This window comes from Orycteropus afer, unplaced genomic scaffold (assembly GCF_000298275.1).
Source record: "Orycteropus afer afer isolate SDZICR_OR568_19922 unplaced genomic scaffold, OryAfe1.0 scaffold00393, whole genome shotgun sequence".
NCBI lineage: Eukaryota > Metazoa > Chordata > Mammalia > Tubulidentata > Orycteropodidae > Orycteropus > Orycteropus afer.
Genome location: NW_006921980.1, coordinates 101,748 through 115,441, shown reverse-complemented (window position 1 = coordinate 115,441; position 13,694 = coordinate 101,748). Strand labels below are relative to the sequence as shown.

General features: G+C 38.5%; 1 protein-coding gene across 1 annotated transcript in view; it reads right to left on the bottom strand.

The window, feature by feature from the left end:
- The window catches only part of LOC103207743 (zinc finger protein 454), a 23,596-nt gene that overhangs the window by 7,824 nt on the left and 2,078 nt on the right, over nt 1-13,694 (bottom strand). Inside the window, exons 2-3 of the mRNA XM_007953407.2 lie at nt 12,866-12,992; nt 12,134-12,223 (exon numbers count right to left, since the gene is read on the bottom strand). Coding sequence (XP_007951598.1) covers nt 12,134-12,223; nt 12,866-12,992 — 217 coding nt within the window. The remainder of the gene's footprint in view (nt 1-12,133; nt 12,224-12,865; nt 12,993-13,694) is intronic.

Sequence of the window (13,694 nt, the reverse complement as noted above, 5' to 3'; positions counted from 1 at the left end):
TATTTGTCGACTTTGGGCTTGTCAGCCTCAGCAGCCAGTAGCTACCTGAGTGAAGAGATGCCTCTAGCTCCAGTGGGCTGGAAGCAAGAGGCAGAGCTGAAGCCCAAGGTCGAGGGGCTTTCACCCACCCCCTAGAGCCTGACACTTTGAACTAAGACTTCCAGACTCCAAACTGTAAGAGAATTAACTCTTGTTTGTTCAAGCCATCCCATTTGTGGTATATTCTTGTCAGAGTGGCACTAGATAACTGAAACAAGATAATTAGAAAATCCACAAATGGTTCTAAATTATAAAGCATAGAGAACAAAGGAGACATTACAACAAAAACCAGAAAATATTCTGAACCAAATGATAATGAAAATATGAACTAGAACTTGTAGGATATGATTCAGAAGGGTATATACATACACATGTATTTTATATATGTATGAAGTTAATGATCTAAGTATCAACCTTAAGAAATTAAAAAGAGACAGCAAATTAAACCCAAAGGAGAAGAAAAAATAAAAAATAACCAAAATTAATGAAAAACTGGCAGACCTCTATGAGAAAAATCAAGAAAAGAAAGAAGGCACAAATAGTCACTATCAGGAATGATAGGGGTAATATCAGAACAGATTCTACAGCTATAAGATAATAAGAACAGAGTGAAGAAACTTTATATCAATAAGTTTACCAGTTTATATGAAAGAATCAAATTCCCAGAAAGGTACAACTGATATTACCAGAAAAGAAAATTACAGACTAATATCCTTCATCAACATAGATGCAAAACTCCTTAATAAAATGTTAGCAAATTAAATGCGGCAATATTAAAAAATTATAATTATTCAAGATTAAGTTGGGATTATACCAAGAATGCAAATTTGGTTTGATATTTTAAAATCATTCAGTATAATTTAACTATATTAACCATATCATCATCTGAAGGATTCAGAAAAGTCATTGACAAAATTCAATATCCATTTAGAATAGAAACTTTAATCAAACCAGGATAGAAGGGAACTTCCTCAACCTGTTAAAGGGCATCTATAAAAAAACTAAAGCTAACCACCATACATAATGGTGAAAGATTGAATGTTTTCCCCTAAAATCAGAAACAAGTTAAGGATGCCCACTCTCATCACTGCTACTCAGTATTGTATTAGAAGAGTCCTAGCCAGTGCAGGAAGACAACTGAAAATGTTTGTCAACTTGGCTAGGCCATGATTCTCAGTATTGTGTGGTTGTCCTCCATTTCATGATGTTGTAAATCCTAGCCTCTATATGCTAATGAGGAAAGATCAATGTGGGCTGTGTTGACTCACAGCCTTACAAGAGGGTGACTCAAGTCACACCATACTCAAGTCACACCCTTGCTTAAGTCACACCTTTTATCTTATAAGAGATAAAAAGAGAAAGGCAAGCAGAGAGGACAGAGACCTCACTACCGCCAAGAAAGAAGAGCCAGGAGTGGATTGCATTCTTTGGACCTGGGATCCCTGAACTGAGAACCTCCTAGACTCAGGGGAAGACTGATGCCAAGACACATGGAGCTCTCTAAGGAATGCCAGGCCCACAGATGTTGACAGGAGACAAGGACCTTCCCCCAGAGCCACCAGAGAGAGAAAGCCTTCCACTAGAGCTAGTGCTCTGAATTTTGATGCTAGCCTCCTAAACTGTGAGTGAATAAATTTCTCTTTGTTAAAGCCATCCACTTGCAGTATTTCTGTTATAGGTGCACTAGATAACTAAGAAAAATGACTTGAAAACTCTGAAGGAAAATGATTTCCAATGCTGAATTATATCCAGTCAAATTATCCAAAAAGTTAGCATAGGAAAAAGACAGTTATGGACATGCTAGGTGATATAAAAAAAATTATTCTTGTACATTCTTTCTTACGAAGTGATTGGAAGATGTATGCCACAGAAAGAAGAGAATAAAATCAAGAAAGAAAAAGTCATCAGACAATGAGATTCAGTCCAGGAAAGAAGAGGATTTCCAGGAAGATGACAGCTGTCTACCAAATGCAGGAGGCCAAGTGTTCTAGGACAGGTCAGGAAGCTCTAGAAGAGACTTTTCCAGGAACAATGTCAGAATGACTGATGACTCTGAAAGTCTTGAGAGGAGATATAGACAATTAGAGAAGGGCTGGGATTAGATTAATTACCAATATGAACTAAGAATTAATCAACTCTGAGAATAGATTTCTTAGGAAAGCAAAAGTTAACATAATTTACTACATGGATCAGTTCTCAACAGCACTGAAGAATGTAAATACTGATTATTGATCTAACCAAAATTACCCTATCGTGGTACTGGGACAGCAGGGAATGGAAAAGCTAATAAGCATGAGTAGTTGAGGGGATGAGCTTAATCCTCTGTTTTTACAGAAGGAATTGAATAAATACTGTCTATGGAAAAGTCAATAGGTAGCAATACAAACATGTTACTTGGAGATATGGAAGCAAACACCAAATCAACAACTAAAAGAAGAGACAGTGGTTACTTCTATAGAAGGGAAAACAAGGAAAAGGGGGACCAGGGGCCACTGTTTATAAATCCTGTAGATTTTAACTAAACTCAATGCATATATTACTTTGATAAATATATATATATATAATAGAGGAAACACTAAAGGGAGGAAAAGAAAGAACAGAATAAATGCCAGGAAAGTCAAAGAAAGAAATGAGGAACAAAAACTAATTAAAAAGATAAACATAAAATAGAAAGGATCAACAAAATGGTTGATTTATTCATTAATTTATTCATTAAGAAGTCTAATAAAAAAGACAAACATCTGGTAGGACTTAACACAGAAAAAAGAAGAGATGAAAATAAGTATTATTAGAAATTTATTCTTCATTCAGCAAATATATACGGAGCTCTGATGTGCTGAGGCTACAACAGCAAAGAAGACAAAATCCTTCTCTCATGAATCTAAAGGCAGAAAGAATTATTTAAGCGTGATACATAAAGTACCAAGAATAAAGATGATGAAAAAGACTGATATATCTCATTAATTAAGAACTTCTGTTAGGAAAGAAAGGAGCTCTGGTGGCATGGTGATTAAAGCATTTAGCTGCTAACTGGTGGCTTGAATCCACTAGCTGCTCTGTGAGAGAAAGATGAAGCCATCTGCTTCTATAAAGATTTACAGCCTTGGAAACTGTATGGGGGTGTTCTGATCTGTCCTATAGGGTCACTAGGAGTCAGAGTCCAATTGATGGCAGTAGGCTTGGGTTTTTTAGTTAGTAAAGAAAGAGAAAATGTAAGTTACAGACTAGGAAAAGATAAGTGACATATATATTAACTGATAGAGCATTAGATTCCTGAATATATAAAGAACTCCTACAAATAAAAAAGAAATGGATAAACCATAACACAAACTGGGCAAAGAATATGAAGTAAGCCATAGAACACAAATAATCAATATACATGAAAAGATGTTCACCTTTACTATGCAAATTAAAACTGTAGTAAGACACCATTTCTCAAGAATGGAACTAGCAGAATTTTTGCAATTATGACAGTTCCAAATTTTGGCAAGGACATAAAGCTATAGGAACTTGCCTCAATTAGTTAAGTTAGGACAACTAATTTGATAAGCAATCTGGCAATACTGAATAAAGCTGAAGAAGTATACACCCTTAAATCCAGCATTTCTACCTCTATGAATACACCTAAAGAAAGTCAAACAAGGCCTATGTGTATAAGGATATACCAAACCAAACCAAACTCACTGCTAGTTTGATCCGACTCATAGCGACTCCTCCTTGGGCTTCTGAGGCAGTATCACTACAGAAGTATATTGTGTATAAGAATATATGTACACAAGTATTTAGGTCAGCTTTATTATGGTAGCATAGTGTCTAATGCATTTGACTATTAACCAGAAGGCTGGCAGTTCAAACCCACCAGCCACTTCTTGGAAGGAAGATGGGGCAATCTACTTCCGCAGTGCTACTGCCTCGGAAACCCAAGGAGGGGTTGCTATGAGCCGAAATCAACTTGACGGCAGTGAGTTTGGTTTTTTGGTTTGGTTTTATTCATAACAGCAATAAGACTAGAAACAAACTATATGCCCATCAGTCAGATAGTCATTGAAAGAATATAAAAATGTAGTTTAAAAAATAAACTTTACCTATGTATCTCAACATGATTTTGAAAAAGCAAATTGTGAAAAGGTATCAATAGTATAATTCATATATACTAACTCTGAAAGAATGCAAAGCTAAACAATTTTGTTCAGTGCTACATATGTATGTAGTAAAATCAAAAGAGAAACACAGGAGAGTCAGGTGAAAAATACAAGCTGGTGGCTCATTCTGGTATAAAGGGAGGAAGATAAGATTATGACAGGCACATTGGGAAATGTGCTGCTGTGTTCCATTTCTTAAGTTGGATAGTAGCGTATGGGGGCTACTCCCTTATTCTTTAAACTACTCAAAATATTATATATTCTTTTTTGCAAATAGGATGTATAGTCTTCAAAATACAGTTATTTTAAAGGAAATGATAAGGATAAATGTAGAAAATAAATTTTAACACATAGGGAGCTCTGGTGGCATAGTGCCTGTTCTGGTTACCTAGTGCCGCTCTGACAGGAATATAACACAAATGGGATGGCCTTAACAAACAGGAGTTTATTCTTACAATTTGGAGGTTTTAAGTCCAAGTTCAAAGTGCCAGGTTTTAGGGGCTGTGTAAAAGCCCCTCAACCTTGGGCTTCAGCTCTGCCTCTTGCTCCCGGCCCACTGAAGCGAGAGGCATCTCTTCACTCAGGCAGCTACTGGCTGCTGAGGCTAACAAACCCAAGGTCAACAAATAAAATGGCACAGTCCCGATGTTACCAAACCACACAACAGGCCATTAATTCAATTTAAGTCCCAGGGTCAGCAGAGCATGGCAGGCTGCTGAACAACAACATGGCTACATGCAGGCTCCAAGGGTACCATAAGCTAGAGACCATTCCCAAAGCTGCTTCTTATATACGGGAAGCAGACCACATAGCTAAAGGCAGCTACTCAGCTGTTTGTGGTAGATCCCACCATGGAGTTGATTACCAGTCTCATCATAGGGAATAACTACCACCAGCTGCCCAGGCACTCAACCAGGCCCAGCCAAGTTGACACATAAATTTAACTACTAGAGTGCCTAAGACATTTGACTGCTAACCAGAAGGCTGGCGGTTCAAACCCACTTCCTTGGAAGGAAGACAGGGCAATCTATTTCCATAGAGATATTGCCTCAGAAACCCAGGGAGGGGTCGCTATGAGTTGGATTCAACTTGATGGCAGTGAGTTTGGTTTTTGGTTTAAGAGTGATAAAATAAGAGCTGCTCTGCTTCTCTTAAAAAAACTCTCAGTAAATTTAAGAGAAAAAAATGCAGATAAAACTGGAAATAAAAAGAGAACAAAATATAAAATGTTAAAATTATACATGAAACTTTGCATAGTTGTAACCTAACAGATTTTACAGCTCAAAAAAGATAATTTAACTGTAAAAGGAAAAATATATAATTGATATAACAAAGAGAAACCTAAACAGATGAATAAACAATAAATTGTAAAAGTTATTAGCATATTTCCCAAAATAAGGGATCAGGTAATTTTCTTTAAGTTTGCTGGGTAAATAATTTCTGTGTAATTAAAGCTATTTTGGAGAAGGGAAGAAAATACAATGGTTTGAGAGTCAGTAGGGCTTCATGCTGTTCCTGATGCGCCACTTAACAGCAACATTAAATCAGCCCAAATTATTCAACCACTCCAGTGGCTACAGTTTTCTGTAAAATGGCATCAAGCACACTTGTTTCACAGGTTATAAGAGTTAAACAGAGAACTTTCCAGAAATCGCCCCACACATGGTGACGTTCATGTGCTCATATGTTCATCCTCTCCTCCTTCTATATCCCATGGCCTACAGAAGAGAAAATTTAAATGAAAAGCTAACTATCAGAAGGACTTCTTATGATGATTAAAATAAGTATCTACTTACAAATATTTAAAATAAGTAAATTAAAATATTTACTTAAAATTAAAATAAGTATTTACTTATTTTAATAAGTCATAAGTCCTTGACTTATAATGCATTCAAGTTACAACAAACTGCACTTAAGACTGTTGTATTTGCGTGTAGTATTGATAAAATGTACTACATACAATATTGCAGCATGTAATTTCTTGATGTTATCATTCTCAGATATTCACTCACAGATGATCATTGACAAAGACTGTATTTATAAATCATTGATAATAAAAGGCAGTAAAAATGAAAATGAAAAAAAAAAAAATGAGGTACTTGACTTACATCAGAAACTACTTATGATGGAGTCCTTGGGATGGAACCCTGTTGTAAGTCAGAGACTACCTGTATTCTAAACCAAGAGTAATCAGTGCAACAATGGAAGAGTTGTTTATCCAATCCCTAGAAAATCAGAAATAAAACTTGTGATCATTGTTGGATATGGTTTTTGAAGTCTTAGCAAGTAATAAAGACAAGAAACAGAAATAAAAAGGAAAAAATACTAAAAATGAATCCAATGAACATTTTCAGAACTAATAAGCATTACAGAATGGGAAGGGGAAGAAATGTTTGGAAATGGCAGTATTTTTTTATGGCAGTAGTTTCTAGTCAGAAAAAAAAAAAGATGGTTCTATTCAAAAATAAAAATATAACTTTAATGGGAAATAGAGGAAAAAGCAATAAACTTTACCAGGAGATAAAAAATAAGATGTCACGCCATGTTTGATTGGCTAACTGCCAATTATTTTTCATGGATTAGCTCCACCCCTGAGCAATTCAGAAATGAGATGGGCTATAATAGGGGGCCGTGAAAGGTATCTGAGGAAAGGCCTCAACCTTCACAATTTCACTTACACAGGACTACAAAATCCCTTCTAGGCATAAAAATCCCTTATTCATCATGTATGTATTCCACCCACCAAAGTGCATCGTCAGTGCCAATGATGAATAAATGGATGAATGAATGATTTACGTAAAAACAGCTAATATGCCAGAATAGGACTGTGGGTGAATTTCTTTAATTTAATGTCCTTCTCTCCTTTTCTTGGTTTTAACATTGTGTGTGAATGAATGGATAAAATATTGAAAGTGCCTGTTGTTGTTAGGTGCCGCTGAGTCGGCTCCACCTCATAGTAACCCTAAATACAACAGAACGAAACACTGCTGGGTTCTGAGCCACCCTCACAATCCTTGCTATACCTGAGCCCGTCATTGCAGCCACTGTGTTAATCCATCTTGTTGAGGGTCTTCCCCTTTGTCACTGACCCTCCACTTTACCAAGCACGATATCCTTCTCTAGGGAATGGTCTTTTGTGACAACATGAACAAAGTAGGTGAGGTGAAGTCTGGTCATTCTCACTTCCAAGGAGCATTCTGGCTGCACTTCTTCCAGGAGAGATGTTTGTTCTGGCAGTCTATGGGACGTTCAATATTCTTCCCCAACACCACATCTCAAAAGTATCAACTCTTCTTCAGTCTTCCTTATTCATTGTTCAGCTTTCACATGCATATGAGGCTACTGAAAACATCATGGCTTGGGTCAGGCACACCTCAGTCTTCAAAGAGACATCTTTCTTCAGCACTTTACAGACATCTTCTGCAGGTTTGAGAAGTGCAATATGTGGTCTGATTTCCTGACTGCAGCTTCCATTGATGTTGACTGTGGAACCAAGTAATATGAAATCTTTGATGATTTCAATCTTACCTCCATTTATCGTGATGCTGCTTATAGTAGGTCCATTGTGAGGCTTTTTGTTTTCTTTATGTTGAGGTGTAATCCATACTGCAGTCTTTAGTCTTCATCAGTAAGTGCTTCAAGTCATCTTCACTTTCAGCAAGCAAGGCTGTGTGGTCTGCATATCACAGTTGTTAATGAGTCTTCCTCCAATCTTCTTCATATAGTCCAGCTTCTCAGATTATCAGATTGAATAAGTATGGTGAAAGGATACAATCCTGACTCACTCCCTTCCTGATTTTAAACCATGTAGTATCCTTTTGTTCCATTCTAACACTTGCCTCCTGGTCTATGCACAGGTTCCTCATGAGTACAATTAAGTGTTCTGGAATTCTCATTCTTCTCAATGTTATCCTTATTTCTTATGATCCACACAGCTGAATGCTTTTGCAGTCAATAAAACACAGGTAAACATCTTTCTGGTATTCTTTGCTTTCACCAAGATCATCATCAGCAATGATATTCCTTGTTCTACATCCTCTTTTGAATCCAGCTTGCAATCCTGGCAAGTTCCCTGTCGAGATACTGCGGCAACAGTTTTTTAATTATTCCAGCAAGATTTTACTTGCATGTGACATTAATGACATTGTTTGATAACTTCCACATTCTGTGGGATCACCTTTCTTTGGAATGGGAACAAATATGGATCTCTTCCAGTCAGTTGGCCAGGTAGCTGTCTTCCAAATTTCTTGCCATTGACAAGTAAGTGCCCCCAATTCAGCATCCATTTATTGAAACATCTCAATTGGTACTCTGTCAATTCCTGGAGCCTTGTTTTTACCCAATTCCTTCAGTGCAGCTTGGACTTCTCCCTTCAATACCATTGGTTCTTGATCACACAGCACCTCCTGAAATAGATGAACACTGACCAATGCTTTTTGGTACAGTGATTCTGCATTCCTTCCATCTTATTTTGATGTTTCCTGCTTCATTCAATATTTTGCCCATACCATATATCAGTATTGCAACTCAAAAAAACACAAAACAAACAAACTCACTGCCATCAAGTCAGTTCCAACTCATAGCGACCCCTCCTTGGGTTTCCAAGGCAGTATGTCTATGGAAGTAGATCATTCAGTCTTCCTTTCAAGGAGTGGCTGGTGGATTTGAACTGCCAGCCTTCTGGTTAGCAGCCAAATACCTTTCAGCTTGAGAAATGCCAAGTGTGTTCTCTTTCAATTTTCTAACTCCTGGTCTTTGCACATTTTATTATAATAATTGACTGTCTTCTTGAGCTTCTCTTTGAAATCTTGTGTTCAGCTCTTTTATCTTGTCAACTCTTCCATTTGCTTTAGCTGCTCTCTGTTCAAAGGCAAGTTTCAGAGTCTCTTTCAACATCCACTTTGGCCTTTTCTTCCTTTCCTGTCTTTTTAATGACCTTTTGCTTTATGGATGATGTTCTTGATGTCACCCCACAATTCCTCTGGTTTTTGGTCACTGGTGTTCAATGTGTCAAATCTATTCTTTAGATGGTCTCTAAATCCACTAGGGATATAATCAAGGTCCTATTTCAGTTCTCATGGACTTGATTTAATTGTCTTCAGCTTTAAGTTGAACTTGCATATGAGCAGTTGATGGTCTGTTCCACAGTCAAGTCCTAGACTTGTTTTGACTGAAGATACTGAGCTTCTCCATTGCCTCTTTCCACAAATGTAGTCAATTTGATTCCTGTGGACTCCATCTAGTGAAGTCTACATGTATAGCTGCCATTTGTGTTGTTGAAAAAAGGTATTTGCAATGAATAAGTCATTGGTCTTGCAAAATTCTATTGTGCGATCTCCAGTGTTATTTCTATCACCAAGGCCATATTCTCCAATTATAAGTGATTCTTCTTTGTTTCCAACTTTTGCATTCTAGTCACCAGTGATAATCAACACATCTTGATTGCATGTTTGTTTAATTTCAGATTGCAGAAGTTGGCAAAAATCTTCAATTTCCTCATCCTTGGCTTTGGTGATTGGTGTGCAAATTTGAATAACAGTAGTATTAACTGGTCTTCCTTCTAGGCATATGGATATTATCCTATCACCGACAGCACTGTATTTCAGGACAGATTTTGAAACATTCTTTGTGATGAGGAATGGCCCTCCATTCATCTTCAGTTTGTCATTCCCAACACAGTAGATCATATGGTTGTTTGATTCAAAATGGCCACAACTAGTTCATTTCAGCTCACTAATGCCTAGGATATTGATCTTTATGCATACCATCTCATTTTTGACAACTCCCAATTTTCCTAGATTCATACTTCATATATTCCATGTTCCAATTATTAATAGATGTTTGCAGCTGTTTCTTCCCATTTTGAGTCATGCCCCATCAGCTAATGGAGGTCCTGAAAGCTTTACTCCACCCATGTCATTAAGGATGATTTTACTCTGAGGAGGCAGCTCTTCCTCAGTCATATTTTGAATGCCTTTGACCTGAGGGGTTCATCTTCTGGCAGTATATCAGACAATATTTCAGGGCTATTCAAAGTTTTCCAGTAACATACCAGACAGAGTTTCATGCTATTCATATGGTCTTCACTGGCCAATTCTTTGAGAAGTGGATGGCCCCTTCCTTCTTCCAACGTTGTCTTTAGTCTGGAAGCCCTGCTGAAACCTGTCCACCATTGGTGACCCTGCTGGTATTTGATATACCTGTGGTATAACCTCCAGTTTCACAGCAAATGTAAGCCACCATAGTACAACAAACTTACAGACAAGGGCAGTTTGGCTGTAATGTTGTTGTGTCTACTTACACCTAGTTTGGTTGTAATGTTGTTAGTACCATCAATTCAGTTTCGACTCATAGCAACCCTATGCACAAAAGAACCTCAAACCACCTGGTTCTGCGCTATCCTCACAACCACTGTTAGATTTGAGCCCATTGTTGCAGCCACTGTATCAATCCATCTTGTTGAGGGTCTGCCTCTTTTTCAATGACCCTCTACTTAACCAGTAGAAGGACCCCATCCTTCTCCAGGGGCAAGTCCCTCCTGATAAAGTGTCCAGAGTACGGGAGACAAAGGCTCATCATGTTCGCTTCTAAGGAACATTCTAGCTGTACTTCTTCCAAGACAGATTTGTTATTCTCCTGGCTGTCCATGGTGTATTCAGTTTCTCAATATTATTGGTTATAATACAACATGTAAATCCATAGAATATTCAGAAAGCTAGTAGGGTAAGTTAAAATACCATTTTTTAATTACTGAGTTTTAGAGTTAAGATATTTAAATTCCATAACAGATTGGGTCTTAGACATTCCAGGCAAATAGTTAGTTACAGTAGATTATAAACCCCTGCCTACTTCACTGTGCTACTGTGAAAAAACTGATTAACAATAGGTTTGAAAAAATATTTTGCAGCCTGAAAAATGCTAGCTGAAAGTGAAATGTTATAGTGTCCTGGATAAGACAATAAGATCTCTAGAATATTAATGGGGTGGAGGCAGAAATTGCCCTCACCTTAAGCTACCAGATACTATGGACTCCTTAATCCAAGTAACAGCCACTAAACTGTCATGTTCTCTGTGTTCCCAGTGAACAAATCTATGCCAAGCATGGTGCCAGGTGAGAATAATATAGCAAAATACGAGGTGAACATGGTCCTCACCATCAGGGCACCTACAACTTAGCACAGTGCCTGGGAAAAGGTGGAAGATGATGAAATGCTGGTTGAATATATGTATGCACGATGAGCAAATATGAAGGCAGTAGGAGAAATAATACATGTTTAGCTGGAAGAAGAGACGCTTCAGTGGGCAGATGAAAACTGGATCTTAACACTAGAAGCCACCCTGATGTATATAACCCTGTGTGGTTTCAGAAGCAAAAGTATGATTAGATAGTGGTCTTTTATAAAGAGGTAGATTGGTTTTCCGAGGCACTATCACTATGGAAGTAGATTGCCCAACCTTCCTTCCAAGGAGTGGCTGGTGGGTTTGAACCGCCAGCCTTCTGGTTAGCAGTCAAATGCCTTAGGCTCTATGCTACCAGAGCTCCAAGAAAAAAAAATGTATAAAATGTCAGCCAAAAATAGGTTCCTTCTCACTAGAGAAGTTCCAGCAGAACCTGCACTGTCAGGTGTTGAATAGGCCACTCAAGTATCACTCAAGTTCCCCAGATTACATTTTAGGTCTTTTCCAAAATACTCTATCAGTCTATGCCAAACAGGGAGAGAAGAAAAATTATAGAGAGGAAGGCCAAGGGAGATGCAAATTGTAGTGAACAAAGGAGTGTCACAGTTTGACCATGAATACTGGGACAAATGTGGCAACCACGTATGGAGGTGAACAAGAAATGAAAAAGGTGCACATTTCTCAGTACATAGGCCTGGCACATTTGCTGAGCCACCACACCAACCCTGATCAACTGGGTCCCCCGCAATGCCTTCCATAGGTGTGATTCTTACCAAGATAGGAGCCTCCTGAGGCATCGTCCAGCATCCATTCTTCCCCTTTTCTCATCTGAGAAAACATATCTGGTTTGGGTCCTAAAAGTCCTGTTTTTGAAGGAAACAAAATGATCCACGTCTGTTTATGACAGAGATAAAATCATTGCAAGAATGAGACCTGGTCCTCAGAACTTTCTGGAAGGATGACTTGACAGAAAGGCCTAAGAAGGTGTAAAGGACAGCTGGATGGACTCAGCATTGTGTTTCCAGAAGGAGAAAATGATGGCTTGGGCCTGACACAATCTGATCCCAGGCCAGGTACCTCCCCTGTCAGAAGGAATAGAGGATCAACCCCTAGTCTCTTCTGAATCATTAGCACTTGGGTTCCAAAAGGGTCCTGGGCCTGGGCCTGGGCCTGGGCCACCAAGAATAAGCAAGTAGTAGTCTTGAAGACAACATCCTCATCTGGCCCACTTTCAACCCAATCCTCTGTATGGTTTCAGTTTTAAGGGTCTTGACTAACCAAAACCAGTTGCCATCAAGTCATCTCTGACTTATGGAAACCTATGTGTGTGTCAGAATAGAACTATGCTGATTTTTCAGAAGCAATTCACCAGGCTTTTCTTCTAAGATGCCTCTGGGTGGACTCAAACCTCCAAGCTCTCAGTTAGCAGACAGTACATTAATCATCTGCACCACTCAAAGACTTTTAAGGATCCCAAAGAAATCCCTTAATCTGAAAAATCTTACCTAGTGAGACCAGGTGGCTGTAGTTCTCCAGCATCACATCCCTATACAAGGCCCTCTGGGCAGGGTTCAGGTGCCCCCACTCGTCCTGGCTGAAGAGCACAGCTACATCCTTGAATGTCAATGATTCCTGTAACAGCAAACTCATTCTTATTGACAGGGGCTACCCCTTCACACAGCTCTCTGGGAAATTCTGAAACTGGAACTTGTTGAGATTTACATGACTATTAATACATAGGGAGCTGGTGTTCTGTGACAAGTTAAACAATTCTTAAGGCTCTCCTAAGGGATTAGCTTTGTATTAGACTTTGCTCCCTACTTCAAAGAAATGTATATAATAGAAAAGATGCTTCCTCAGCATAAGGACTTTATACTTGCTATTTAGTTTGCCCTAACATTTTCTCCCATAACCCTCAATCTGCCCATTCCTGCCCCTATCCTCTCTCCATAAGACCAAATCCTACTTCAGGTCTCAGCTTAGACCTCACTTCCTCAGCACACCCTCCCTGACTGCTCTTATAGCTAACTACAGAGGCCCAACAAAGCACTCTCCCATTTTACTGTGATTTTTATTTTACTTTTGGTCTTCCCCATTGGACTGTTAACTTCAAGAAGGTCGAGAGTTCCGGTAAGATAACTTCAAGAAGGTCAATAACACACTACACAAAACATTGTTCCACCTCCTACTTTGGTGAGTAGAGACTGGGATCTTAAAAGTTTGCAAGAAGCCACCTAGATGCAATGATGGGTCTCTCTTCATCCAGAGCAAAGAAGAATGAAGAAAACCAAAGACACATGGAAACAATTAGTCCAAGTGACTGGTATACCATGC